Here is a 27,717-nt window from a genome sequence, read left to right as displayed (position 1 = left end):
GGCGGGGCGGGGCTTACCGGATCGGGCTCCGCCCCATCCCGGGGTCCCCCTCGTTGCGGGGTTCTCCCCCATCCCGGGGGTTCTCCCCCATCCCGGGCGTCCCTCTCATCCCGGAGGTTCTCATCCCGGGAACCCCCCGTCATCCCGGGGGTCTCTCTTATCCCGGGGGTCTCGCTCATTCCGGGTGTTCTCATCCTGCGGGTCCCTCTTATACCGGGGTTTCTCATACTGGGGGTCCTCCTCATTCCGGGGGTTCTCGTCCCGGGGTTCTCCCCCATCCCGGGGGTTCTCCTCATCCCAGGGATCGCTTTCATCCCGGAGGTTCTCATCCCGGGAACCCCCTCTCATCCCGGAGGTTCTCCTCATCCCGGGGGTTTTCCTCATCCCGGGGGTCTCCCTTATTCCAGGGGTTCTTCTCATCCCGGGGGTTCTCCTCATACTGGGGGTCCTCCTCATTCCGGGGGTTCTCATCCTGGGGGTCCCTCTTATACCGCGGTTTGTCCTCATCCCCGGGGTCTCCCTCATCCTGGGCGTTCTCATCCAGGGGGTTCTCATCCCGAGGGTCCCTCTCATCCCCGGGGTCCCTCTCATCCCGGGGGTCTCCCTCATCCCGAGGGCTTTCCTCATCCCGGGGGCTCCATTATTCCAGGGGTTCTCCTCATCCCTGGGGTCCCCCTCACCCCGGAGCTCTGCGGGCTCCATGGGGTCCCCCTTAGCAGAGGGTTCTGTGACTCCCTCCCATCCCCACGGAACCCCCTTATCCCGGGGACTCCACAGCCCCCAAAACCCCGTGGGGCTCCCCAAATCCCGGGAGTTCTGCGTCCCTCCCATCCCCATGGGAACCCCCTTGTCGTGAGGGTTCTGTGACCACCCAAAGTCCATGGGGTCCCCCTCATCCTGGGGTGTCTGCGGCCACCCCAACTTCTGGGGGGGGTTCCCCTCAACAGGGGGACCTCTGACCCTCCCCATCCCCGTGTGTTTGCCACCCCCTAAATTCCATGGGCTCCTCCCTATCCTAGGGGCTGTGTGACACACCCCATCCATCCCCACGGGACCACTGGATTCGGGGGCACTGTAACCCCACAGACTCCACGGGGTGCCCTTCTCCCGGGGCTCTGCAGCCCCTTAAATTCCATGGGTTCCCCCTTTTCCTGGGGGAAATTTGCAACCCCCCAAACTCCATGGGAGCCCCCTTATCCTGTGAGGATATCACCTCTGTGACACCCCACCAATCTTCACTGGGGTCCCCCCTTTCAATCCCCTCAGCTTCAGGGGGGGTCTCACCATCCCGGGGGGGATAGGGACCCCACCTCGGTCCCCACAGTGCCCACGGGGGTCCCCCTGACCCGGGGGATGCAGGGGGGGGCGGCTCCCCCCATCCCAGGATCCAGGAGGGTCCAACGTCCCCCAGGGGTCACCCCACAAATGAGGGGCTCCCGCAGCTCCCACCACAGCTCAGTGTCCCCCACACAGCACAGACAAGGGGGAGCGCCCCATGCTTTATTGGGGAGTTCTGGGGGTGATTTGGGGGCGCGGGGGGGTCAGCCCCTCACTCCTTGGTGTTGCTCCACTTCGCCAGGCGCCAGAAAATCGGGGTTTTCATGAAGCGCCCCGAGCTCATGTAGGCAGAGATCTTGTCCAGGGCCTGGGGGGACAGGGACACGTGGGGACAATGGGGACACCATGGGGACAGGGGTGGGGCCACTGGGGTGTCTGGGATGGGGACAGGGACACCGGGGTGTTGGGGACAGGGATGTCTGAGATGGGGACAGGGACATCAGGGTGTTGGGGACAGGGATAGAGACACTGGGATGACTGGGATGGGGACAGGGACATCAGGATGCTGGGGAGAGTGATGGGGTCACTGGGATGGTGACAGGGACACTGGGGAGTTTGGCACAGGGATGAGGTCACTGGGATGACTGGGATGGGGACAATGGGATATCTGGAATGGGGACAGGGACACCGGGGTGTTGGGGACAGGGATGTCTGAGATGGGGACAGGGACATCAGGGTGTTTGGGACAGGGATGGGGTCACTGGGATGGGGACAGGGACACCGTGGTGCTGGGGACAGGGATGGGAACACCACAGGGTCAGGGATGGGGACAGAGATGGACCCTGGGGTGTCAGGAATTGGGACAGGGACATTGGGGTGCCAGGAATGAGATGGGGACATTGGGATGTCAGTGGTGGGGACACTGGGGCGTCAGGGATAGGGATTGGGACTCCAGGGGTCAGGGATGGGGTCACAGGGGTGACAGGAATGGGGATGGAGACAGAAACTGCGGGGATTTAAGGATGAGGGTTGGGGTGGGACAGGGACACAGCACGGAGGTGTCGGGGACGGTGACGGGCACGGGGGGTGGCGGGTGGGGACAGCGGGGTGCAGGTGGGGCCGGGACACGGCGGTGGCCCCGGGCTGTGCCCTGCCCTGCTCACCTCGAAGCGCTGCAGGAACTGGGCCAGGTTTCCCCGCAGCTCGGGACATTCGGGCACGAACATGCGCTGCTGGTCCAGCACGTCGTAGGCCAGGAAGTCCACGAAGGTGAGCTGGGGGAGGCGCAGGGGGGGTCAGAGCCCACAGGGACTCCCCAAAACCCCCCAGCGTCCCCACTTACCTTCTGCCCTGCGAACCAGGGCCGGGAGCCCAGGAACCTCGACAGCTCCTGCAGCTTCTGCGGCAGCTGCTCCAGGTACGCCGGCTTCAGCTTCTCCTGCACGGCGGAGAGGGCACAGTTCGGGGGTGCTGCTCCCCCCAGGACCCCGGGGCATCACCCCGACTGCAGCCAGCTGAGGGATGCGCCCCGTGCTGCTGCTGGCGTGTCCCACGGGGGGATCAGCCCCGGGGGCTCGGGGGGATCCATCCCCCCGTGACCCCCACGGGGGCACTCACAAAGTCGGGGCTGTAGCAGAGCCGGGCGAAATTCATCCTCAAATCCATGAGCTGGTTTTCCAGGAGATCCACGCGCTGCTTCTCCTCCTCCGTCTCACCGCCTGCGGGGTGGGGAGGTGTCAACCCACCCCCCAAAAACCCCGGGGACCCCCCCCCCGGGCGCGGGGACCCCCACTCACACATGTTGTGCTTGCGGGCGATGTAGCGCAGGATGGCGTTGCTCTGCGTCAGCTTGGTGGGGCCGTCGATGAGGTACGGGAGCTGGGGGTGCCGGGGGTGCGGTCAGCCCGGAGACCCCCAACCCCCCCACCCCTCCCACCCCTCCATCACCTACGTTGGGGAAGTCGAGCCCCAGTTTCTCCTTCTCGTTGGTCCAGTCGCTCGGGTCATAGTCAGGGGCTGGGGGGGCAGAGAGATTTGGGGGGGTTCCTGCCCCACTTGTGGCACCCACAGCAATGGGGGGATGCACTGGGGGTGCCCCCCCCCCGCCCGGGGCAGCCGTGACCCCTCCGGGACAGATAAGGGAGAACGTTGCCCCTGAGAGGGGTCAAGGTCCCTTTTACTTGGGGGGGGTGAATGGGGGGGACAAAGGTGACCCCCCGAGCTGGCAGGGGAGGCTGGGGCGGCGGGACACGCTGCGAAGTGGGGGCGTCGCCCCCTTTCTGACACGGCAGGAACGAGGGGCGGGGGGACGGTGGGATTTGGGGTCCCACCCCCTTGCCCCCCTCACCTGGGCCAGGGCGGTACTGGCGCTCCTGGTAGGGCGTGTCCGTGTACTCCAGCAGCAGGCGGATAGCGTGGGCCAGCTGGGGGCACAGCACCCGCTTTTGGCACCCCAAAGCCCCCCCGGACCTCTCCCCCACACCCCGGGACCCCCCAGCACCCCCAAACCCGCGCCCACCCCCGTCCCCAGCGTGCCCCTGGCACCCCTCGGTCCCACTCACCCCACGGATGTCCCAGTACCCCAGCGTGACCACCATGGCGACACGGTGAGGCTCTGCGAGAACACGGACCGGGACGGACCGGGACGGACCGGGGCAGGACCGGGACGGACCGGGGCAGGACCTCCCCTGTGCCCTCCCGCTGGCGTCAGCGCCGTGGGCAGGGTGCCAGGGCATTCCGCCAGCGCTGGTGCTGCCACCGCCGCTCGGAATCCGCCCCCGGATCCTCCCACCTCACCTGGGGACCCCCAAACCCCAAGCCATGAGGGGACACACAACCCCCTTCCGTGCCTCAGTTTCCCTCTGGGGCTGCGCCCCCTCCCTCCCCTCACTTTCAGTTCCAGTGTTTTACTTAAATACTTTTATTTATCATGCTTGGCTAGGTTTTTTTTTCTCGGAAGTTTGTTGTTTTGCTAGTCGCCATTAGGTTTTCCCGGGAATGCCGGCTCCAGATGCAGACGAGCAGCACTGGGATGGGAGACTGCAGGGATAGAGGGGGTACTGCCCCACCGGGATGGGAGAAGCCTGGTCCAGCCCGATCTGGGCCAAAAACAAACATCTCCTGGGAGTGCTGGGGACAGGGACACTTGTCACCTGGTCCCCTTTCCCTTCGTCCCTGAGGTGGTGAGGATGCAACATTCTCCATCCCACCCCTTGCCTTCCTCCCTGTGGTGATGAGGAGGCACCATCCCCCTGTCCTCTGGGCCACTGCGTCCCCACCGACAGCAGAGACCTCAGGCCTGGGTTCCTTTGGTTGTCCCCACAGGGTGGAAGAAGAGGCTGAGAGGGCACCAGGGTTAAAGAGCATCAGGACCCAGGTGGGGCTGGGCTGGGACTCCCACACTGTCACCACGCCAGCACCCAGCACCCCCGACTTGTCACCGTGTCCTCAGCTTGGGAGGTAAATCCAGGAACCCCTGGCTGTGCCCTCCCCTGTGTCACCTTGTGCCATCAAGCCCAGCAGGGCCCAAGCCAGCAAGGAGACACCAGTTAAAAACAACAGAAAAAGACAAAAAAAGCCACCCATAAAATGACCAAACCAAGATGAAACGGAGAGGACTCGACAAACTCCATCCCCTGCAGTGGCACCGGTGGCGCCAGGACAGCAGCAGGAGCGGCCCCTTCCCAGGGCAGGAGGCAGCGGGAGGGGGGACGGCGGCGGAGCCCGGGAGGGCCCGGGGGGGAGCTGGGGGGTCAGTGGGTGCCCAGGGAGATGGTGAGCACGTCCTCCTCCTGGATGGGCTCCAGCTCAGCGCTCTGCACCGCCTGCGTGATGAGCGTCAGCTCCTGGCACAGCGTCTCGAAGCGGTAGCTGACGCGGATGTCGGGGACGTTGGTCCGGCGGATGTCGTTCCCCTCCGGACCCTCCTTCAGGTAGTTGGGACCCAGCCAGTAGCTCTTCACCTGTGGGAAGAGGTGGGAGAGGGTCCCGTGGCTGCCCCGGTGCTCCCAGTGCTCCCAGTGCACATGGAGGGGGAATGGGAATGGGCAGATGGCAACGGGGGAACTGGGAGTGGGAATGGGAAACTGGGTGGGAATGGGAATTGGGAATGAGCAACTGGGTGGGAATGGGGGAATTGGAAATGGGCAACTGGGCAGGAATGGGAATTGGGAATGGGGGAACTGGGAGCAGGAATGGGCAACTGGGTGGGAATGGGCTGGGTGTGAATGGAAATTGGGAATTGGGAATGGGGGAACTGGGAATGGGAATGGGCAAGGGCAACTGGGTGGGAATGGGTTGGGTGTGAATGGAAATTGGGAATTGGGAATGGGGGAATTGGGAATGGGAATGGGCAGCTGGGTGGGAATAGGAATTGGGAATGCGGGAATTGAGAATGGGAATGGGCAACTGGGTGTGAATGGGAATTGGGAATGGGGGAATTGGGAATGGGGGAATTGGGAATGGGAATGGGCAACTGGGTGGGAATGGGAACTGGGACTGGGGGAACTGGGAGTGGGAATGGGCAACTGGGTGGGAATGGGAATTGGGACTGGGGGAATTGGGAATTGGGAATGGGCGAATGTGGGCATTGGGGATGGAATGGAGGAACAGAGGCAAATGGGAATTGGGAAGGGGGTTGGGAAAATGAATGGGAGAATTGGGGAATGGGGGCAAAGGAGAATTAGGAATAGGCAAAGTGCAGAGTTGGGAATGAGGGAGCGGGCCTCACCTTGTGGGAGAAGCCGCTCATGAGGACGCTGTTCCGGGCCAGCTCACACATGTCGCAGGAGCTGAGCTTCCACACCTGGGTGGCGATGCTGTACTCCTCCATCAGCGGCTCCTGGGGACCGACAGCCTCAGCTGTGCCACACAGACCCCTCGGGCAGGACGGGCTCCCCTCCTCCCCTAGCCCCCCACACCATCAGCAGAATCCATCGGTGCTGCCCACGGCCCCACCTCACCACCAGCCCCACCCTGCTGGAATTTGGGGTATTGATGATTTTGAGATTGTAGAAAGTTTTTGGGTTTTTTTGCTTTGTCGTTAAAGAAGTTATAATTTGTTTGTGTTGGTTTTTAAGGTTGTTTATTTTTGTTTATTTTTAATATGTTTTGCTGCCCTGCTGTAGGTTTGTTTTGCAGGGCAGCATGTGGGGCTTTGCCTTTTAGTGGGATGTTATAAATATTATATATTAGAAACTATGTGTGTTATATTTATAATAATGTGCTAATATGTATTATTTACATTGAATAGTGTGTTTTTAGCTGAAACGAATAGAAAAATGTTAATACTATAGTGAAACATGGAGGGCATGAAGAAGAAGAAAAAGGATAAGATACACTTAATTTCTTTTATCTCGTCTCTTTTTTGAACTCTTAATTTAGAATCTTAAAATTTTACTTTTGTACTTGTGTTATACTTTATTATTACTTATATTAAACACTTAGAGCTTGTAATTTATTTTGTAAGATTGAAAACTTTTTTTAATGGACAGAGATTAGAGACAGTGTCTCTTGGGGCTCTGTATAAGGGGGCTTATTGACTTCTTGCTGGGGTCTTGGGCTTTTTAGGGCAGCCAGAGGGAAGCCTTGGATTCCTACACCCCACATCATCCCACCACCCAGCCGTGCCCACCCCACAGCCCCTCCTGGGGGCCCAGGCGCTCACCTTGGTGAAGTGGAACTGGAGGGGATCGTCGGTGGAGAGGGAGACCATGAGCCCCCGCGAGAGGTACTCGGGCAGGGGGTTGCGGTGGTAGCTCAGGAAGAGGCTGTTGTTGCTCAGCGGGGACATGGCAATGCCAATCTGCGCCAGGTAGTACAGGTACTGCAGCACAGGGGCCTGTGGGCACAGCAGGGTAAGGGGGGGTCCCACCACACCCCCAGCCCCCCCAGGCACCCCGTCCCCGCTCACCTTGCGCAGCAACAACCCGTGGGAGATGTTCTCTGACACCATGAACCCCGACACGAGGTGGTGGATGGGACCGGCCTCACCACAGTGTGGGCGCAGGACAAAGGTGTGGAAGCCCCTCTTCCTGCAGCGGGTGTTTGACTGTCAGCATCCCCCTCTGACCCCCCCAGAACCTCCCGGGGGCGCGGGCTCCGGGCCAGGGCCGTCCTTACCGCCGGAGGTGGTTCAGCACCGTCATGTTGGCATACATGTAGTACAGGTAGTAGGAGTAGGGGGGGTTGTCCTCCTCCACCCAGTTGCCCGGCAAAGGGCTGTCCAGGTTGAAGATGTGATGCTCTGGTTTGGATTCATCATCCACGCTGTCGAAGCCATCCACCTGCAGGAGAGACAGCCCCAGGGTGGGATGCCACCCCTCGCCCCCGCTGGGTTTGGGTTGGGGTGTCCCCAGGAGCAGCACTCACGTGCTCCAGGAAGAGGTGCAGCTCTGGGTGCTGGGCAGGGTGGATCGTGGCCTCGTAGAGCGGCAGGAAGATGTTCTCCAGCATCTCCTGGAAGTTGGCCAACTGCTTCTTCGTCCGGTAGATATCACTGCAGGGAATGGACCCCACTCAGAGCTGGCCTTCCCCCCACCCCAGCCAGCAGTGGGGTGGGCCGCATCTCCCCAGCCCAGCTGAGGGGTTCCTGTCCCCCTTTACTCACAAGAGCCGGGGCACTTGCACGAGCCAGCGGACGTTGTTGGAGTGGACGCGGTGGCTGACGGCCCAGCGGGCCAGCTTGTCCCACTCGTCCCGGGAGCGGCCGTAGATGGAGAGGCGCAGCTCCGCGTTCTGGTACTTGCTCTCCTCCAGGTCTGCCATCACCTCCTGACGGGAAGGGACAAGTGACAACCGTCACTGCTTGGCCACCGGGGAGGGGACGTGGGTTGCACCGCCACCACGAGGAGGGGAGGTGGCCCACCTTGATGATGTGGGCAAAGTACTTCCCCGAGACGCGGTTGTCTGTCTTGATGAAGATCTCCCGCAGGATGGACTCCCCGATGGGGTTGTACTTGGCGTTGAACTTGTCGAAGCGGTGGAAGGTGTTCCGGTCCTGAGCGTGGGACAGGTGTGACCTGAGAGTCCTCATCACCCACCCCCATCCACAGCCCCCACCAACCCCCGTGCCCCAGAAAAACCCCTGGAGAAGATCCCGAGCCCCAACCAAGGATGGGCTGGGGGCTCCGCTCATCCCCAGGGTTTGGGAGCCTCCCATACCGCATGGACATCCAGCGTGTCCACACTCAGGTCGTAGGCTGTGAGGTTCATTGTCTCAAACACCTCCTTGAGCGTCTGCTCCTTCCCCTTCTCCACATGGACAATTTCATCCAGGTGCTTCTTCATTGCCCGCTTGATGAAGCGCAAGAGATGCTTCTGGTTCATGCAGGACGACGCATGGATGTGGGTGTCCACCTGCACCAGTGAGGGGATGCTCAGCCCTGAGACCCTGCAAGAGCTCCCCAGTCAAGCCAGGAACCCCCCTGGACCCAGGACTAGCTCGGGATCCACAGGTACCTTGCGGATGTTGTAGAAGTCACGGTGAGGCACCTTCTTCTGGGCTGCCAACTCCTTCATCTCATTGAGCAGCACATGCATCTGGAACTTGTTGCTCAGGTACTGCAGCCGGCGGTAGCAGAAGGATTTGCTGCCCAAAACAGAGAAGAGCAGCTCAGTTTGGGGGAGAGGAAGAACATCCAGCCCCAAAAGGCTGGTGTCCCCACAGATATAAGAAGGTGAACTCTTGGACACAGGTGAGCGTAGACGTGGGAGAGACCAGCACCGTGTCCCAGAGTCACTGCCATGTCCTTGGGGCTGTCCCTGGGGTCCTGTCACACCCCCATCATGAGATTGCCCCTCAGGGTGGCACCCCCCCTGTGGGACCCTTCCCCTTACATGGGCCCGTTGATGATCAAAGCCATGAGGAAATTCATGTCGGCGATAAACTCCTGCAGGTCGGGGTATGGCAGGTCCAGCTCCGTGCTCCTGGCGGGGGACACATGTGGGAGTCACACAGCCCCCCCAAAAAACCATCACCCCAATGGGTAGGACCCTCCCTGTCACACAACTCACTTGTCAGTGATGTCCTGCTTGGTGTAGACATGCACGACACCATCCACCATCTTCAGCCCGAAGCCCAGGTCCGCCGGCATGTTCTGGGGATCGCACTTCTCATAGGGGTGCTGCTCAGCAAACGGGGGGTGCACGGGGACATCTGCAGTCAGGAGACATCCAACATCACCCCAAAAGTTCCTGCAGCACCCCAGCTCGGCGCTGAGACCCCCCCACAGCGTGCTCACCAGCAGCCACGGGGGTCTCGGGCACCTCCTCGTAGCCACGGGTCTCCAGGGGCTTCTCGGAGAGCTCCTGCAGGTAGCGAGCCGTGGTCTTGCAGAAGCTCTGGAGCGACAGCCCCATGTACTTCTCCCGCACAAACAGCGCCTTCACCACGCTCTTGGCCGCGTCCAGCAGGTCGGTGAAGGGCACCTGGAGAGGGGACACCAAACAAAAAACCACCCCCCAAGCTGGGGTTGGCAGCCTGGAGACCCTTGCCTGGGTTCCAGGGGGGTCAGGGGGAGGCTCACCCCACATTTCTCCTCCCCAGAGATGGTGACCCGCTGGAATTCTCGCTCCAGCAGCGCCTCCCGCTCCTTGGGGACATGGTCCACCAGGCTGTCATTCTGCTCCTTGAAGAGCCTGTGGGGACAGACGTGGCCAGTGGGACAATGACAGGTCTGCCCCGTTCCCGTGTACGCCAACAGCAGCAAGAGCCCCACGCCAGGGACTGTGTCCAGCCCTGGCGTGGCAGGATGGTGACGCTGTCCCCAGGGATGCCACCACGAGGTTGTGGCAGCCGTGCCACCCGTGTCCTCTTTGGTGGTGGCATTGTCCCCCTTCCCAAAACACATCCCTCAGCCCTGATGAGCACGATGAAAGGGGGGGGAGGAGAAAGGGCACAAAGAACAAAAAAACTCACGACAGAGACAGCTCCCAAGCGGAGACAGGAGGGAGGGGGACACACAGTCAGACCCCCCATCCAGGGGAAGCAGGGCCAGGACAGGGGTCCTGTGCCAGCAGCAGAGCTGGGACCCCCAGCTCACCCAACCCCCCTCCCCAGGTGCATTCAGTGTCAGTAGGAGTGGCTGGGAGGGACCTCCTGGCTCCATGCTTGGGTGTGCTGGGTCAGAGCGGGGCCAGCTGGGTCCCCGATCCCCCCCGTGGCCCCGGCCGGTGACACCGAGCCGGACACTCACTGTAAGTCCGCAGCACTGTCAATTTTCAGGAAGTCCTGTTTGGCTCTGAGCAAAATGTCGGGCTCAAGTCTGGGGACAAGGAGGCGGCGGTGGAAGGGGGGGACAGCCGGGGGGACGAGGGGGAGAGAAATGGGGGGGCCGGGGAGAGAAAACACCCCGTTAATGCCAAAACAACAGAAACCAGACAGAAACCAGCCAAAAACTCACTGCAAAGGGGACACCAAGTGCGACACCCACGGGAGAGGGCACACAGAGCTGGCACAGAGACAGCCTCCTGGGGGGGGAGGTGGCCTGGCCCCATGCAGGGCTCCCTTCTGGGGATTTGGGGCGGTACGGGGGAACCCCCCAGGCTTACTTGACGTCCTGGCTGATCTGGCGCTCCAGGCGCTGGCGCCGCTCCTCCAGCTGCTCGATGGGGCTCTCCTCAGGGAACTCGTACGGAGCCGTGCGCATCTCGTTCTCGGCCAGCGAGCGGCAAAACAGCTCCTGCCCAGAGCAGCCCTGCCGTGAGCTGAGCCCAGAGCAGCCCAGAGCAGCCCAGAGCAGCCCTGCCGTGAGCTGAGCCCAGAGCAGCCCAGAGCAGCCCTGCTATGAGCTGAGCCCAGAGCAGCCCAGAGCAGCCCAGAGCAGCCCAGAGCAGCCCAGAGCAGCCCAGAGCATCCCTGCCGTGAGCTGAGCCCAGAGCAGCCCAGAGCAGCCCTGCAGTGAGCTGAGCCCAGAGCAGCCCAGAGCAGCCCAGAGCAGCCGTGCTGTGAGCTGAGCCCAGAGCTGAGCCCAGAGCAGCCCTGCAGTGAGCTGAGCCCAGAGCAGCCCAGAGCAGCCCTGCAGTGAGCTGAGCCCAGAGCAGCCCAGAGCAGCCCAGAGCAGCCCTGCTGTGAGCTGAGCCCAGAGCAGCCCTGCCGTGAGCTGAGCCCAGAGCAGCCCAGAGCAGCCCTGCAGTGAGCTGAGCCCAGAGCAGCCCAGAGCAGCCCTGCAGTGAGCTGAGCCCAGAGCAGCCCAGAGCAGCCCAGAGCAGCCCTGCTGTGAGCTGAGCCCAGAGCAGCCCAGAGCAGCCCAGAGCATCCCTGCAGTGAGCTGAGCCCAGAGCAGCCCAGAGCAGCCCAGAGCAGCCCAGAGCAGCCCTGCTATGAGCTGAGCCCAGAGCAGCCCAGAGCAGCCGTGCAGTGAGCTGAGCCCAGAGCAGCCCTGCCGTGAGCTGAGCCCAGAGCAGCCCAGAGCAGCCCAGAGCAGCCCTGCTATGAGCTGAGCCCAGAGCAGCCCAGAGCAGCCCAGAGCATCCCTGCAGTGAGCTGAGCCCAGAGCAGCCCAGAGCAGCCCAGAGCAGCCGTGCAGTGAGCTGAGCCCAGAGCAGCCCAGAGCAGCCCTGCAGTGAGCTGAGCCCAGAGCAGCCCAGAGCAGCCCAGAGCAGCCCTGCAGTGAGCTGAGCCCAGAGCAGCCCAGAGCAGCCCAGAGCAGCCCTGCAGTGAGCTGAGCCCAGAGCAGCCCAGAGCAGCCCAGAGCAGCCCAGAGCAGCCCTGCAGTGAGCTGAGCCCAGCCGTGAGCTGAGCCCAGAGCAGCCCTGCCATGACCTGGGTGCAGCATCAGCCCTGCCACGGGCTCAGCCCAGAGCAGCTTGGCCATGAGCCGGGTGCAGCCTCAACCCCTGGGCTGGCAGAGAAAGGCTCACACTCAGAGGATTTCCACACTCAGAGCTGAAGAAGTAGGAAGGGAGGAAGGTTTGGGGAGGATAGGAGTGGGAAGGATGGAAGGGAGAACCCCCCCCACTCCCCCAATATACATCCACCCCACCAGACCTGGCAAACTTGGTGCTCCAGACCCACCTCAGCGATCTCCTTGTATTTGCCATCCATGGAAGTGCGCAGATCCACTGGGAAATGCTTCAGGGAATGGGGGGTCCCAGGCAGGGACCAGGCTGACTGCAGGGGTCGGGCCCCTGGCCCCCCCCGCAGCTCTGCAGGGAGTGGGACAACATCAGCTGGGGGGGTCTGGAACCCCACCTGGGCTGGAAGGGGTTAATCAGCCCCTCCACAGCTCCCCCTCCCCACCATGGAACTGGGATGCTCTTCCCAATGGGGATGATGGGGAAACTGAGGCAGCTCAAGGGCAAGAGGGACCCCCCCTCTCTAATCCCCCTGGGAGGGCTGCTGGCTCCATTGGGGGCTGCAAGAAGCCAACAGTGAGTGAGGGGCTCAGGGCCGGGCTGCAGGACCCCCATGGCATGGGGGGCACAACTCTGGGGTCCACTCCCTCCGCCAGTGCTGCCTCCCTGCCCCCATCCCATCCTTTCCATCACAGGGGAGGGGAGGTGACATCGTCCCCCCTCCAAACACCTCCCATTGCCCCTCGCCCCCCTGCTCCCATCAGCACGGGGCCATCGGGCTGGGGGGTGCCCAGTGCCCCCCCAATGCCAACACCCTCCTCTGCGACCCCAAACCCACCACACACCTGCCTGGGGGGGCACCGAAATCAGGTCCTACTGGTTAAACTGGGTCCACCAGTAAGAGCCCCTCCACCCAGCACAGCCTGGGCAGAAGATCCAGGTCTCCTGAGCCCCGAATTTGAGCCTCCACCCCACTGGAAAGTGTGGGGGGGCTGGGGTGGTGTCACCCAAGGCAGGGATGGCACTGGTGTCAGCAGGATGTGCTGCTGGTGCCTCACCTGGGGCATGGTGTCACCCAGGGTAGGATACATCCTATGCTGCCCACATGTGACAGGTGGCAGCCCTGGTGGCACTCCGAGACTGTCCCCAACACGGGTGCCAGACAGATGACAACCCCAAAGTGCCACCTCGCCCGCCTCGTGCCACCATCCAGGCACCCTGTGCCACCCACCCAGGACAAATGTGGGTCACCAGAGCCAGGGGCAGCGCCGGTGACATCCCTAGACCGGCCAGAAATACCAGCCAGGTGACAACCCCGAAGTGCCACCTCACCCCGGTGATATCACTGCCACAAGCACCCTGTGTCACCAGCACCGTTTGCCATCCACCTGGAACACGTGTGCCACCCACGTGTGGGTGACACGCCGAGACCCTCTCTCAGCAGCGCCAGCCGGGCGCCAACCACAACGCGCCACCTTGCCCACGCAGTGCCACCGCCACGCGGGATCGCCCCCCTGCCCCTCCAAACCGGGCCCGCCCCCCACACCCCCCAGCGCTCCCCTCCTTCCTCCCCCTCCTCTTCCTCCGCTCTCACTGCGCCACCGGGGCGCTGGCGGGAGGGGACACGCAGGGTCCCCGCTGCCACCCTCCCGGTGCCGGGATACGGTGCTGGCTCCCACCCCGCCACAAACCCTCCGAGCATCCCCCGCAGCCCACACCGATCCCCCCGGCTCGCCGCACCGCGCCCCCCGCGCTGGGCGTGACCTGCGTGTCCCCGTGGGCTGCGGGCTGTTTTTGGGGGGAGGTCTCACCTGCGGGGCTGGGGGTCTGCAGGCTACCCCGCTTCTTGAAGGGACACTTGGCCGGGGGGGCAGAGGACATGGCGGCTCCAGGGGGGCCGGGGAGGAGCGGAGGGGCTGATGCTGGCGGTGATGATGGTGATGGTGGTGATGATGGTGATGGGGGCGGGGGGTGACGAGGGGCGCCCGGGGGACTCTTACGGCGGCGGGGCCGCAGCGGCCGCTCCCTCCCCTGGTTGATGATTGATGCAGGAACCCGGGAATGGACCAAAGTCCCCGGCGGGGCCCGGCCGGAAACCGGGACGAGGAAGAGGATGGGGCGGGCGGAGGATGTGGCGAGGAGGAGGAGGAGGAGGAAGGAGGTGGCTGCGGCGCTGGAGGGTGGAGGGGGGGGGCAAGACCCGGGATGGGGCTGTGAACTACGGGGGAGCGGGGCCGTGACAGCCCCGGGCCAGCCGTGGCCCCCCTCTCGGACAGCCCTGAAGCCCCCCGGACAAACGTGACACCCCCGGAGCAGCGCTCTGTACCCGTGTGGGGTCAGCCGGGACCCCCCCGGGTAACCCCCGGCCCGGAGAGCCGGGACAGCCGCCGCAGGCAGCTCTGTACCTCGGTGGGACCCCCGGGACGGCCCCAAGCCCCTCCCGGGGACAGCCCAACGTCCCCCCAAAGCGGGCATCGCACCCCCGCGAGAGATGGGGTTGGACCCCCCAAAGTGGCAGCGATGCTTCCAAAATAGGGTAACCAATCCCCCTGCCCACCCCCGAACAGGCACTGCTCCCCAAAATGACAGGGTGTCGTTCTTCCCCATCCAGAGACTGGCTCTATCCCAGTGGGAATCTCTGTGTCCCCCAAGGGGCACGGTCACCCCCGGGATGGGCATCCCCCTCCCCAGGGCTGAGGCTGCACCCCCAACACAGACCGTCACCCCCCGTTAAACATTGTACCCCCAAAGGCACCGGGTACCTCCGAAATCATCCAATACCCCCCAAAAATGGGGTATTTCCCCCCCAGGTATGGTACCGCACCCCAAAAGAAGGACTCGCGCTCCTGCAGCACTCCCCGGCTCACACCCTGCTGGGGGCTGCCCTGAGTCCCCATGGGAATGTCCCCAAGGAGCCCCTGCCCCCCAGCCCCCCAACTCACCCCCCAGCCAAACTGAGGGCCACCCAGGGGCAGACCCGGCTGCGGGGCTGTCACCTCTGCCACCGCCTCGGTCCCCGCGTGTCCCTACCTGGGCCGGGGCTCCCGGTGCCGGGTGCCTCTGGGTGGCTGTCGGGCTGTGTCCCCTCCGAGCGCCCCGAGTGTCCCCTAAGCTGCCACCGGCGCAGGGGGGTATTTTTAGCCGCTGTTAGAGCGGAGGGAATGTCACCCACCCCCCTCTGTGCCCCCCACCCCTTGTCGAGGGGTGAAGAGACAGCGAGGTGACACCACCCACCAGGGCCAGGCTGTGCCAGGCTGGGAGGGCACAACAGCCGCGGGGACAGTGGGGACCCCCAGCCTGTCCCCTGCCCAGCGCTGTCCGCACACCGCGGGGAGGGGGGGGTGGCGTCTGGTATTTTAATTGGACCCCCCTCATTAGCGCCGAGTTCATTAGAGGCTCAGAAAGGGCTTTGTGTCCGCGGGGCCAGCGGGAACAGAGTGTCCCCAAGCAACGGCGCTGGCAGGGAATGTGCGCCCGGTGGGACGTGGGGACACCGCTGCGGGGACACGGAGCCCCCGGTGGCCCTGTGAAGAGCGGGGATTTGGGACACCTTAAACCCAAACATCGCGGACCTGCAGGACTTCTGGGGGTCCCAAAGCCCACGCCGGGGCGGGGTCTCCCCCTACGGTGCCCACCTAAAGCCAGCCTCGTAGGAGGAAGGGGGAGGCACCCACCAGGATTTGGGGGGACCTGCTGGGCTGGGGGATGGGCTGGGAGGGGGGTGCTGAGCCCGGGAGGAGGAGGAGGAGGAGGAAGGCTGAGCCACGATCCCATTAAAGAGCTTAGGCAGCGGGAGGGCGGCACTCGGCGGGGCAGGATTAGGGGCCTCCTTACCCACCCCAAGGGTAATTAGCTCCCTTTTCCCTGCAGGAGGAATCCCCCAGTGCCACTGTCCCCTGCCATCACCCCCTGCCACCCCCCTGTCCCCACCCAGTCCCCTGCCACCGCTGTGGAGCACCCAGGGGTGGGGGACACTGCACACAACAGGGGCTGATCCCATCCTCAATGCCCCCCAAAAGTGAGGTCACGGCCCACAGACAGGAGGGACCCCCAAAATGATCCCCACTTCCCAAGTCACCTCAGGGGACCAGTCCCCACGGGCAGGGGGTGTCACGCTGATGCCGCCCCCTTATGTAAAGCCCCCTGCCCACCTCCCTGAGATGCTCCATCTTTTTTTTCTCCCTGAGCCCTAATCTTTGCCATCTTGGGCTAATTGGATTTCCTGGGTCACATGGCAAGATAAAAAGTCCCCAAATCCCACGGTCAAAAAAAATCAGGTTATCCATGGGGAATTAAGGGAGAGAGCGGGGGGCAGCCAGCTGCGAGGACCCACCGAAGAGTGCTGCCGGCTTGGGGCACCCCAACATCAGGGCGTGGGGTACCTAGCTCACCTTTTTTGGAATTTCTCTTTCACCCCCCAGTGCCCACCTCGGCCCCGAGGTGTGCGTTTTATCTCCTTGAAGAGCTGGAAAAGCCTGGGGACCTAGAGGAGCTTGTGGAGTTATTGGAGGAGGAGGAGGACGAAGCCATGGGGAGCGGGGCCAGTGCCGAGGACAAGGAGATGGCCAAGAGGTCCAAGGAGCTGGAGAAGAAGCTCCAGGAGGATGCGGATAAGGAGGCCAAGACGGTCAAGTTGCTGCTGCTTGGTAAGGCTGGAGGGGATGTCCCCTGGAGAGGTCCCTGTGTTTCCATCCATTGAGGCTGAGGGGATGTGGGCATGGGGAGGGGGACAGGGAACCCGTGAGCCCCTGGGCTCCTCCTGCCCTGCCTCTGGTACCCCTTGGACAAGCCACCACCAGCCTGGAGAGGTTGTCCCACCACCAGGACGTCCCCAGGGTTACCCCGGGAAGGGTTGGATGTGGCATCCACTCTTGGGGGTGGCAGCGAAGGGGACAATGTGGGGATGGGGGAAGGGACCGAGACGCCGGGTCCCACCGAGGATGCGCCACATCTCAGGGGGGTCAGTGAGAACCTGGGGAGCTTCAGCCACCAGCACCCCGAAACCTGCTGGTGGGTGCTAGGCAGGAGATGGTTCCTTGGGGGTCCCTCTGCACCCCATGGGGCTAGGGGTGACCCTGTGGGGCAGGGGTGTGACTCCATGGGGCAGGGGCCAGCAGTGGGGCCTTATCCAGGTGGGGGGGCTGGAGTCAAGGCGATTAACACCCTAATTCTAAGCAGCTTCCTGTGCTGCCCTAAGCCGCTTACGGCCCCAAAGGCACCGCCGGGCACTGCCCACGGTGGGCAGGAGGTGTGGGACCCGGGGGACCTGCACCCAGGAGGGTCCCACCACACTGGGGGTCTGCGAGCTGTGGTCCCACACAGGGTGCAAGGGGTGACAGGAGTGTGGGGATGGCAGCGGTGGTGGGGAGAGACCAGGCTGGGTGTCTAGGCAGGAGATGGGTGGGGGACAGTGGCTCTGGTCCCCATGGGGTGCCCATCACTGTGGCAACAGGCCCTGATGGGCACTAAGGCGTCCCTCCCACCCTTTTCCAGGGGCTGGAGAGTCAGGGAAGAGCACCATCGTGAAGCAGATGAAGTGAGTATGGCCTGAGCAGGATGGGGAGGGGGAGGCCACAAAGATGAGCCACCAGCTCTTTGACATGGGGTGGCGGGACTCCCAGTCACCCCTCCATGTCACTGGTAGTGGCACCTGTGATTCCCAGTGTGGGGTGGCGATTCCCACCCCAGAGGGGATGTCCTGGCTTGGCCACTGGACTGAGGCCACTGTGCCTGCCAGGATCATCCACCAGGACGGTTACACAGAGGAGGAGTGCATGGAGTTCAAGTCCATTATCTACGGGAACATCCTCCAGTCCATCTTGGCCATCATCCGCGCCATGTCTACGCTGGGCATCGACTACGCCGAGTCCTCGTGCGCGGTCAGTCCGGGTGGTGTCCCTGTCCCCCCCAAACCCCATGGCGTGGGGCCAGGGCAGCCCCCCGAGCCAGGGCCCACAGCAGCCCCATGCTGTCCCCCCAGTCCTGAGAGCACTTTGGGGGGACAGGGGCCACGGGGGGTTGGTGACAAAGTTCCTCTCACAGGATGAAGGCCGGCTGCTCTTCAACCTGGCTGACTCCATCGAGGAGGGCACGATGCCCCCCGAGCTGGTCTCCTGCATCAAGAAGCTGTGGAAGGACGGGGGGGTTCAGGCGTGTTTTGACCGTGCTGCCGAGTATCAGCTCAACGACTCAGCCGCGTAGTGAGTGGGGACATGGCGGGCAAACAGGGACCAGCCTGGGACCCCCGGACAGCTCGTGGCCAGCTCCAGCCCAGCCTGGCAAAATCCATCTCCTCCCTGCTCCTGGGAATACCCTGAGCCTGCCATTCTTTATCCCACCGGTGTCATCCTCCATCCCACCAGTACCATTCCCCAATCCCACCAGTACTGTTCTCCATCCCACCAGTGTCATCCTCCATCCCACCAGTACCATTCCCCAATCCCACCAGTACTGTTCTCCATCCCACCAGTGTCATCCTCCATCCCACCAGTACCATTCCCCAATCCCACCAGTACTGTTCTCCATCCCACCAGTGCCATCCCCATCCCAAAAGTGCTGCTGACCTGCAGCCCCACGCCCCTTGATGTCCCTCAGCTCCCCCAGGGATGTCACTGCTCTGGAGTCACAGTGTTTGGCAGAGCTCAGCCCCACAACCATCCCCAAGAATCCGAGGGAAGGGGGAGACGTGGGCAGCCCCTTGGCAGAGGTCACATCCCTTCCTGTCCCCCCAGCTACCTGAACCAGCTGGACAGGATCACAGCTCCCAACTACCTCCCCAACGAGCAGGACGTGTTGCGATCCCGAGTGAAGACCACAGGGATCATCGAGACCAAGTTCTCTGTCAAAGACCTGAATTTCAGGTGGGTGGGAGCCTCCCCCACCTCCATGCTCACTCCTCCAGGATTCCCCCAGCCCTGATGGTGGGGAGGGATTTTGGGATGACCGTGACACTCAAGGGAGCACCAATGCCCTTCCACAGACAGTGATTCCTGCCCCCCTGAGGATGTGGCACTGGAACCATCACGGGGGGGTGTCAGGACCAGGTGTGTGTGTGTCCCTCATCCTTGTCCCCTCCCCAGGATGTTCGACGTGGGAGGGCAGCGCTCGGAGCGGAAGAAGTGGATCCACTGCTTCGAGGGGGTGACCTGCATCATCTTCTGCGGGGCCCTGAGCGCCTACGACATGGTGCTGGTGGAGGACGACGAAGTGGTGGGTCGGGGTCCTGGAGGCACTGGGGGCTAAGGGGGAGAGGAATGGGGAGCTCTGAGGAGGGAGGAACAGCACCCTGCACTGTCAGATGCTCTGGGTGATCCAGGAAAGGTGTGGGAGATGTGGGATGGAGCTGGTTCCCACCCAATTGCACCCGGTAAAGGTGTTTGCACTTCCTGTGGGTCATGAATCCATGGCTCTGCCTACGAGGAAACCCCCAGGTGCTCCTGAGCAGATCCTGAGAGCCACCAGAGAATGGCCACACAGCCAATCAGCTGGAGCAAAGCTAAAGGGAACTGCAGGAAGAGCCAGGAACCTGGAAAATCTTGTCCTGAGACACCTCGTGCTTCACTGTGCCCTCCCAGGTGTGCAGGGGATAAGGAGGGGCAGCTCCCACCCTCCCAGTTTGGGGGCACAAGGACGTGATCCAAAGCATGTCCAGTGAAGGATGCACCAGCAGAGCCCTGGGAAAGCAGCTCGGAGGGCACAGATCCAGAGAGAAGGAACACAGAAGCTCCATAATGGGTTTTTCTTTGAAGAGATAAGAGATAAAGGGTGAAGACAAGACGAGCAGGAGTGGTTTCTTCCTGGCATCTCCTCCAGGTCCCATGGCTATTCCTTGGGATCCTCCTCCAGGTCCCATGGCTAGTCCTTGGGATCCAAACACCTTCTGAAGCTGGATCAGGGTCAGATCTGCCATCCCTGGGCCCTGCCATGTCCAGGCAGGAGCTCGCAGCCTTTTCTCAGCCATGTGCAGGAGAGCATCCTTCCCATGGGAGCCCTTGGGAGAGGCTGGAATGCTCACCCAGTGCAGGACAGGGCAGGATTTGGGCAGTCAGTGCTCTGCATACAGAAAAGCTGCTGTGATGAAGGGAAGCTGGATGAGGAAAAACCATTCCTGGAGAACCCACCTGCTGCCCACAAAGATGGAGGATCCCCCTTATATCAAGAATACCTCCTCACTGAACTTAGCTCTGCCTAGATGGATCCTTATCTCCTTAAGATGACCCAGCAGCAAACTAAGAACTCAACGTCTGCTCTGAAACTCAAGTTTTCCTTTTCTCAGCTCCTTCCTGAAGCTGTGGGAAAAGGCCAGAAGGCACAGTCCAACAGGAGCATCCCCGATGACTGGAATGGTGCTCACTGAGCACCTTCCTCACAGGCTGCAAGGTTGCCATGGATAATTTGCTCAGTAGAATCACGACAATTTTTTCATTTCTGACAATCCCAGGAGGGACTGGAGCCAGTCCCTACCCTGAGCATCACGTGGATTTATCTGTGATTTTGGGTGGGCAAGCAGCAGGACCAGCTGCTGCTGTGGCAAACAGGGAAAAGCTCTTTTCTTGGGAATGGGGGCTTGAGGGTGGGCTGCAGTGGCCCAAAGGGGGTGTCAATCCATGATGATCCACTTCCCTGCAGAACCGGATGCATGAATCCCTGCACCTATTCAACAGTATATGCAACCACAAGTTCTTTGCTGCCACCTCCATCATCCTCTTCCTCAACAAGAAAGACCTTTTTGAGGAAAAGATCAAGAAAGTCCATCTCAGCATCTGCTTCCCAGAGTATGATGGTGAGTCTGGACCCTTCCCAGCCTTAACCCTCCTCCTTGAGACCCCCCCCAAACCAGGGGCTGGGGAGCTGTGGGGTCCCAGCAAAGACACAGCAACTCGATTTTGGGATATGTTGAGATAGGGCTGGGGAAGGAGATGATGATGAGAACTGGCTCTATCCCAAAAAAAGGCTGGGGAAGGGAGATGAGGACGAGCAGAAGCAGCTCCATCTTGCTCTGTGAGGTGGTGAGTCAAATCCTGGGAGGCTGGAGCTGAGGAGGGGATGGATGTGGCCTCAGGAGGGCATTTGGAAGAACAGAAATGGGATAAAAAGGAATTCTGTGCTATGCATGGTCAGCACTCCACCCTTTTCCTCTGACACCGCCCCCATGGGAGCAGCTTGGAAGCATTCCCTCCCTCCACAGGTCCAAACACATTTGAGGACGCAGGGAATTACATCAAGACCCAGTTCCTGGATCTCAACATGAGGAAGGACGTGAAGGAGATCTACAGCCACATGACCTGTGCCACAGACACACAGAACGTCAAGTTTGTCTTCGACGCCGTCACAGACGTGATCATCAAAGAGAACCTCAAGGACTGCGGCCTCTTCTGAGCACCAGCAGGTATGGGAGAGAGGCTGGAGCCAGAAAATGGAGATAGGAGAGGGCAGGAGGGTGGTCAGAGCTGGATCCATCCCAGAAAGGGCTGGGGAAGGGGATGAGGAAGAGCAGAGCTGGCTCCATCCTAGAAAAAGAGCTGGGGAAGGGGAGGGGAATGAGCAGAGCCAACTCCATCCCAAAAAGGGCTGGAAAAGGGAAGGGGGGATGAAGAAGAGGATGATCAGTATTGGCTCCATTCCCAGAAAGGGCTGGGGAACGGGAGGAGGATACAAATGATCAGAACAGGATCTCTCTGAAAAATGGGCTGGGGAAGGGGTCTGGGATGAGAATGATCAGAGCTGGCTCCATCCCAGAAAAGACTGGGGAAAGAGAGGGAGGTGAGGAAGAGCAGATCCATCTCAGAAAAAGGGCTGGGGAAGGGGTAAGGCTGATCAGAGTTGGTTCCGTTCCAGAAAAAGCTTGGAAGGGGAGAAATAAGAGCAGAGTTGGCTCCATCACAAAAAAAGGGCTGGGGAAGGGGAGGGATATGAAAATGATTAAACCTGGATCCCTCCCGTAAAGGGCTGGGAAAGGAGAACAGGGATGAGAAAGAGCAGACTTGGCTCCATCCTCAAAAAAGGGCTGGGGAAGAAGGAAAAGTAGGGGCATGATCAGAACCAGCTCCATCCCCAAAAGAAAGGGCTGGGGTAGGGGACAAGGATGATCACAACCACTGCAATCCCCAAAAAAAGGGCTGGGAAAGGAGAAGGGGATGAAAAGCAGAGCCAACTCCATCTCCCACTCCCAACCCCTCAAAAAAAAAAAAAAATAGACTGGGGAAGGGGCTGGAGATAAGGGTGACCAGAATTGGCACCATCCCAAAAAAAAGAGCTGGGGATGAGGATGAGGATTAACAGAACTGGCTCCATCCCCCAAAAAAGGGCTGGGAGGGGGATAAGGATGATCAGAGCTGGCTCCATCCTGCTTTGTGGGGCCATGGGTTGTAGGTCCCCCTGGTTGTGCCATCAAGTCCTGGAAATCCTAGGAGTGGGGGAGGGGAGGATGGACTGGGAGCAGTGGGGAGGGGGAAGTCTGGGGTCCCATTAGCCCAGGGACATGGCCACATCCCTGTGCTGAGCTCCCATGGGATTCAGTCTCATCCCACAGCAGGGTGGGCTCAGACAGACAATTCCCACCCTTGCACATGGAGTGATGAATACAGATTCCCAAATCCTCCACCTGAGCTAAAGGGAATAATTTTATTTCTCTCCTGTTGCAATTCCACCTGCCCAGCCTCAGTGGATGGGAATACCCCAAGGCACACTCTGCTGCTCCCAGCCTTTTAGCTCATCCTAACACTTTAATTAGGGTTTATCACCCCAATTAGGGTTTATCATCCTGAATCTTGCAGCAATTCTGAGCAGCAACAGGAGCTCCATCCTCTCTCCCTCCTTTCCAAGCACTCCCAGCCACTCCCAGCCACTCACTCTGGCACTTTGCTTTTCAGGGAACCTCTGGTACTTCCCTTATCCTTGAATATTAACAAAAAAGCAGGAAAAAGCTACAAAAAGAAACCAAAACAATAAAAAAAACCCTCAAGCAAGTTCCCTGCAGGCAGGAGGCATCAGAAGGTGACACTTGGAGGGGGTGGAGGGAGGGGTTGCTCCATCCTCATCACCATGGAGGAAGGCAAAGGGATAATGTGACACATCCCTAAACCCTACCTGAGTTTCTCCCTTATTTCCATAAAATTGTTTCTCTAAGCCATTCTTTGGGTGTGTTTAACTCCCTGTTCTCTCTCCCTCCCTCCCTCCCAGAAGAAGAAAACATTCCCATCTCACCGTTCTGCTGAGCAGAGCCAAAGGAAGAACCAACCCTCACCACACGTCACTCGCTCCCACTTTTTCTATGACCTGCCCAAATCTGCCTCCTTCCAAACCCAAACCTGGAAGGGGCTGAAGCTCAACTTCCTGCTCACTTTCATGGCCATTTCCTCTTTTTTTCCAAGGAAGAACCCCTGTTCTCAGCATTTTACAGGAGGTTTGACACCAGAGAGCACAGCAGGAATAGGAATATCGAGGGAATCTGGGAGTTAGACAGACATGGCCCCCTTGCCTCTGCAGCCCATTCCTGCCCTTGGATCGAAGCTGGATTAATCCAGGATGGAATTTCTGGGGAAGGTGGAGGCTGTGTTACCTCTGAGTCACTCCCGGGAACCAACCTCAGTCTTTCCTGGGAACCAACCTCAGCCCTTGGGCAGGACAAATCAGGGGTTTGTGGGGTTCTTTTGGGCCCTACATGGAGGGAATTTCTCAGGCAGGAGGGGCTGGGGAAGGGAATCCCAACTCCAGCCCATTCCTGGGCTGGATAAAGAGGAAATGGTTATTTGAAAGATTTTCATTCTGCTACTTAGAGCTGCATTTGCTCTGTCTGTTTGTAAATAATCCATAGATGAGCCCTATATCCATCCTCTCCCTGTTTCCTGCAGAGATCTCCCATCCAGCTTCATTTAACTGTAGGAAAACACAATAAAGGAATACGCATGACGTGGATGTTCTTCCTTTCTCCCACTTCCACTTTGTTCCATTCCTGTGTCCCAGAGCTTGGATCAAGGGATATTTTACACGCTTTGCACCCATTCTGGGGGTGTATGGATCTCTGGATCTCACCTGGATCACCCCATGGCCACTGCTGGGCTCCTGGGGGGTGGGATGGGGGTCACCATGCCAAAAAACTTCCTGGCCAGCACCCTGGGTAAGATGAAGCTCCTGGATGAGTTTAAAGGATGAGTTATCCCATGGCTGGAAAGGAATTGTCAAGCAGACACATCTCCAGACAGCCTGGAAAATATTCCAGAACAGGGAATCTCCCTCAGGGCTTCCCCTGCCAGCACGAACCAGCCTCCCTGAGGAATTTATCCTGGATTTCTAAGCAAGTATTCTGAGAACAGTCCCACCTCCATCCCACAGAAGTGCCCGGAGCAGAATTCCCAGGGGGGTCACAGCAGCCAGTGAGATTTGGGCTACAAATAAGCAGTAATTATCCATCAGCCAAAAATCCCATGGGCAATGGGATTCCTGGCATGTTCCAGCTGTGCCAGCACGACTCAAGACTTTGGGAGCAGCACACCAGCACCAGTGGTGGGTGATAAAGCACAAAGAACTTCCCTGTCCAGATAATTCCACCCAATTCCCATCAAAGCTCTTCCTTTCCTTCTTCAGCAAAGCACAAAAGCTGGGAACACTCCTGGGAAAAGGAAGAATAAAGTGGAGAAAAGGCTACAATCTTTACTCACCATTTTAATACTGCCAACAAGTCTAACAGATCCAACTGTACACATGACAAACTGGGAGAAGGCTGGATGCAATCATGGATCAGCAAAGGAATGTAGGACTGGTTAGGGATGGCACTAGAGGGAAACAGGGATTTGGCACCACACAGACAAAGTAAAGGCATGCTCAGGACAGGGCTGGGCAGGGAGGGCCACGGGAAAGGCAGCACTGTTTTCATCTCAAAAAATGCACAGGATTCAGTGGTTTGGGAGCTGGGAAGCAGCAGTTTTTCCCCCAGTGAGGGCTCAGCTCCTCTCCCCACCAAGCTAGGATTATGCTGAGCACAAATCCCTTCCCATACTGGCATAAAACTGGGCTCAAACCTCCAAAAGAACCTAAACCCTCCTTCTGCTGCAGGAGCCTTTCCCAAAGCTTGGGGGGAGCAGGATGGTAACAAATCACACATGGAAAAAAAGCCGAAGCTCTAAGGATCCCTTAGTAGCTGCAGAAATATTAAATCCTGGCCATAGCAAGTGTTAAAAACAAGGAATTCCTGCTAAGAGGAATATTTTCTGCAGGATCTGCTCACATGTGCATAGTTAAGTGATTTTTTTTTTGTTGCTTTTTTAATTATTATTATTTTTAAAACAAGGTTTGCAAATAAAGAAATAAAGTTTAGTAAAGTTATAGTTTTCTCGATGGAAAAAAAAAATAACCTTAAAAACAGACTAGTGGTGGCTTGTTAACCAAAGGAAGAGAGAAAGCTACATATCCAAGGTCTGGAATCCAGCTGGAATCCACCGCACATCCCGGAGATCACGCCGTCCAACGATGCCAGGAGGATCTACTCCCACTACGTGGCTTCACTGTGCCCTAATTCCACATCCCACAGCAATAAAAGGTCCCTAAGACAGAAGATTGTGCTAAAGAATTCCAGGATTCCACATGTTCTCTGCTCCTGGGTCACGCTCGTCGCTGTCCCCACGAGGCAGCAAGAGGCTGGGGCTCACCAGGCAGAAACACTGGGAAGGAAACCAGGAATGTAGAAGGGAGCAGAGAGAGCTGTTCCCAGCGGGACAGCTGGAGCTGGATTTACCTCTCAGTAGAGCCCACATTCCTTGAGGTTGTTTTTGATGATGACGTCGGTGACGGCGTCGAAGACGAACTGGACGTTCTTGGTGTCGGTGGCGCAGGTGAAGTGGGTGTAGATCTCCTTGGTGTCCTTCCTCCGGTTCAGATCCTCAAACTGGCACTGGATGTAGGCAGCGGCCTCCTCGTACGTGTTGGAGCCTGGAAAGGAGAAGATCCCTGGCTTTGCCCACCGGCTCACGGGAGTTTTAAGTCCATATTAAGCTGCTTGCAACCATCTGCCTTATCCATCTACAAATCCAAATCCACCATTAACTCCTTCTGGGAGACCTGAAGTCTATTCTCTGGCAGTGACCCTGGACATGGGATGCAGGGATTGCTATGTGCTGGGACAGCCAGGCTCCTCAAAGAGTAACAAATCATGGGAGTCATGGGACCTTCAATCCCATCTCGTTCCACCCCCTGCCATGAATAGGGACATCTTGCACTACACCAGGTTGCTCCCAGCCCTGTCCAGCCTAGCCTCAAGCATTTCCAGGGACAGGGAATCCACAGCTTCTCTGGGAATCACAGAAATCAACAGGTTTGAAGAGATTTACAGGATTTTTTAAACATGTAAATGCCTCAAGCAGTGCCCAGGTAAAACCTTCCACCTGTGTGGAACCACAGCAGGGATGGGTTCTGGAACAATCCACGCTGAACACCAACATTCCAGGGTGGACAGGAGCCAGAGCAAGATGTGGTTAAGTTCCACAGCCTCTAAAATTGAATTTAAATGGAATTATTGTCCCAGTTAGCTGTGGAAATGGGGAAGTTACCTTGATTTGTTGGAGTGCAACACTTTATTCCAGGGAAGGACAAAGGTTGTTCCCAACCACAGCTGTTCCAAGAAAACAAGCTACCAGCCAACTGAACAGGCCAGAAGTGTCCAGGAGGCACAGGGAAGGAATTGGGGGAAAAGTTTCTAACTGACTCTGGGTTGTGCAATGCTCTGACTCACTCACTGCTGGCCCAGTGACACAGATGATCCCATGGTGCCAGTGATCCCAGCCTACCTGTGTACTCTGGGTAGCAGATTGTTAGTGGGCTCTTCTTAATCTTCTCCTCAAACAGGTCTTTCTTGTTCAGGAAGAGAATGATGGAGGTGTCTGTGAACCATTTGTTGTTACAGATGCTGTCAAAGAGTTTCATACTCTCATGCATCCGGTTCTGGAAAAGGAAATCCAACAGGGGAGATGTTAGGGAAGGGTGGGATGGGGGACAGAAGCTCTGCTGGACAGGCCAGACTCAAAATTGAGGTGTCACCACCGTATCCTCACTGCCATTGCCCCAGGAGGAGAACAGGGGACAGGTCATCTCCTCCTGTTCCTTCCTGGACTCACATGTAGAGAACAAGGCATGACAACAACTCCAGGAACCTCCCAGCAACCAGGAAGGTGAAAACCTCATGGATGGGGTTGTATTTATCACTTTGTGGGGGCAAGATTCCACTGGCTTATCCAAAGAGTACTCGTCCTTGCAGCTCTCAGACAATTTAATAGGAGGAATATGCCAGGAACATTCCAGCCTGGTGCAGCATGCAGCTAGGATGCTCCCAGCTCCCTTCCATGCAGCCATAAATCCCACAACACTCACCATCTCCTCGTCCTCAGCCAACACCAGGTCGTAGTCGCTCAGGGCCACGCAGAAAATGATGGCTGTCACCCCCTCGAAGCAGTGGATCCACTTCTTCCGCTCCGAGCGCTGCCCTCCCACGTCAAACATCCTGGCAGAGGCAGGAGAGGTGGCTCAGGAGCTGGGCACACCCTCCTGCCCGGCCCCCGTGGTGCTCCCAGGGATGGGGAGGCTGAGCAGGGGTTGGGAACACGCAGGGCTTTGGGAGCTTTCCCCAGGAGAGGGGGTTTTAAAATTCCCTTCTTG

At 59.5% G+C, this 27,717-nt stretch overlaps 4 protein-coding genes across 5 annotated transcripts in view; 1 reads left to right on the top strand and 3 right to left on the bottom strand.

Moving 5' to 3' along the window:
* Positions 1-1,472: 1,472 nt before the first annotated feature.
* On the bottom strand, positions 1,473-3,978 carry LOC110469194 (glutathione S-transferase 2). 2 transcript variants are annotated; one of them, XM_021527724.2, is made up of 8 exons: positions 3,840-3,978; positions 3,626-3,701; positions 3,230-3,294; positions 3,075-3,156; positions 2,896-2,996; positions 2,621-2,716; positions 2,442-2,552; positions 1,473-1,645 (listed from the first exon to the last, which is right to left on the bottom strand). In XM_021527724.2, the coding sequence occupies exons 1-8, from the start codon at positions 3,873-3,875 to the stop codon at positions 1,550-1,552; spliced, it is 663 nt and encodes a 220-aa protein (XP_021383399.1). In that variant the 5' UTR covers positions 3,876-3,978; the 3' UTR covers positions 1,473-1,549. The 2 variants fall into 2 exon arrangements, with proteins under 2 accessions (XP_021383399.1, XP_021383400.1); XM_021527725.2 differs by having other exon boundaries at positions 3,075-3,126.
* A 204-nt stretch (positions 3,979-4,182) lies between these two features.
* On the bottom strand, positions 4,183-13,982 carry AMPD2 (adenosine monophosphate deaminase 2). The gene is made up of 18 exons (XM_021527642.3): positions 13,884-13,982; positions 12,293-12,423; positions 10,828-10,958; positions 10,473-10,541; positions 9,804-9,915; positions 9,519-9,705; positions 9,292-9,433; positions 9,115-9,204; positions 8,737-8,866; positions 8,440-8,634; positions 8,144-8,275; positions 7,886-8,049; positions 7,648-7,774; positions 7,399-7,562; positions 7,190-7,310; positions 6,944-7,117; positions 6,008-6,118; positions 4,183-5,240 (listed from the first exon to the last, which is right to left on the bottom strand). Exons 1-18 carry the CDS (start codon positions 13,951-13,953, stop codon positions 5,031-5,033), a joined length of 2,460 nt encoding a protein of 819 aa, XP_021383317.1. The 5' UTR covers positions 13,954-13,982; the 3' UTR covers positions 4,183-5,030.
* Positions 13,983-14,138: 156 nt separating this feature from the next.
* Positions 14,139-23,982, top strand: GNAT2 (G protein subunit alpha transducin 2). Its single transcript, XM_021527646.3, has 10 exons — positions 14,139-14,233; positions 16,494-16,718; positions 17,566-17,608; positions 17,810-17,951; positions 18,115-18,272; positions 18,804-18,932; positions 19,152-19,281; positions 20,701-20,854; positions 21,260-21,460; positions 23,254-23,982. Exons 2-9 carry the CDS (start codon positions 16,601-16,603, stop codon positions 21,448-21,450), a joined length of 1,065 nt encoding a protein of 354 aa, XP_021383321.1. The 5' UTR covers positions 14,139-14,233; positions 16,494-16,600; the 3' UTR covers positions 21,451-21,460; positions 23,254-23,982.
* A 740-nt stretch (positions 23,983-24,722) lies between these two features.
* GNAI3 (G protein subunit alpha i3) overlaps positions 24,723-27,717 on the bottom strand; it is a 28,787-nt gene continuing 25,792 nt past the window's right edge. Inside the window, exons 6-9 of the mRNA XM_021527650.3 lie at positions 27,433-27,562; positions 26,853-27,006; positions 25,805-25,998; positions 24,723-25,730 (exon numbers count right to left, since the gene is read on the bottom strand). Of these exons, the coding sequence (XP_021383325.1) occupies positions 25,808-25,998; positions 26,853-27,006; positions 27,433-27,562 (475 nt within the window). The 3' untranslated portion in view covers positions 24,723-25,730; positions 25,805-25,807. The remainder of the gene's footprint in view (positions 25,731-25,804; positions 25,999-26,852; positions 27,007-27,432; positions 27,563-27,717) is intronic.

The sequence above is a fragment of the Lonchura striata genome, chromosome 30, assembly GCF_046129695.1.
Source record: "Lonchura striata isolate bLonStr1 chromosome 30, bLonStr1.mat, whole genome shotgun sequence".
Lineage (NCBI taxonomy): Eukaryota > Metazoa > Chordata > Aves > Passeriformes > Estrildidae > Lonchura > Lonchura striata.
This window is presented reverse-complemented; position numbering and strand designations above follow the sequence as displayed.

Excerpts from the sequence above, each read along its gene's own strand:
- LOC110469194 (XM_021527724.2), bottom strand. The coding sequence starts at position 3,875 with ATGGTGGTCACGCTGGGGTACTGGGACATCCGTGGG. Across the intron at positions 3,295-3,625 it reads CCAGTACCGCCCTGGCCCAG|CCCCTGACTATGACCCGAGC; the intron begins GTGAGGGGGGCA and ends CTGCCCCCCCAG. Across the intron at positions 3,157-3,229 it reads TGGGGCTCGACTTCCCCAAC|CTCCCGTACCTCATCGACGG; the intron begins GTAGGTGATGGA and ends CGGCACCCCCAG.
- AMPD2 (XM_021527642.3), bottom strand. The coding sequence starts at position 13,953 with ATGTCCTCTGCCCCCCCGGCCAAGTGTCCCTTCAAGAAGCGGGGTAGC. Across the intron at positions 8,050-8,143 it reads ACTTTGCCCACATCATCAAG|GAGGTGATGGCAGACCTGGA; the intron begins GTGGGCCACCTC and ends CCTTCCCGTCAG. Across the intron at positions 7,563-7,647 it reads TGCACCTCTTCCTGGAGCAC|GTGGATGGCTTCGACAGCGT; the intron begins GTGAGTGCTGCT and ends TCTCTCCTGCAG.
- GNAT2 (XM_021527646.3), top strand. The coding sequence starts at position 16,601 with ATGGGGAGCGGGGCCAGTGCCGAGGACAAGGAGATGGCCAAGAGGTCC. Across the intron at positions 18,273-18,803 it reads CTCAACGACTCAGCCGCGTA|CTACCTGAACCAGCTGGACA; the intron begins GTGAGTGGGGAC and ends CTGTCCCCCCAG. Across the intron at positions 19,282-20,700 it reads TGGTGGAGGACGACGAAGTG|AACCGGATGCATGAATCCCT; the intron begins GTGGGTCGGGGT and ends ACTTCCCTGCAG.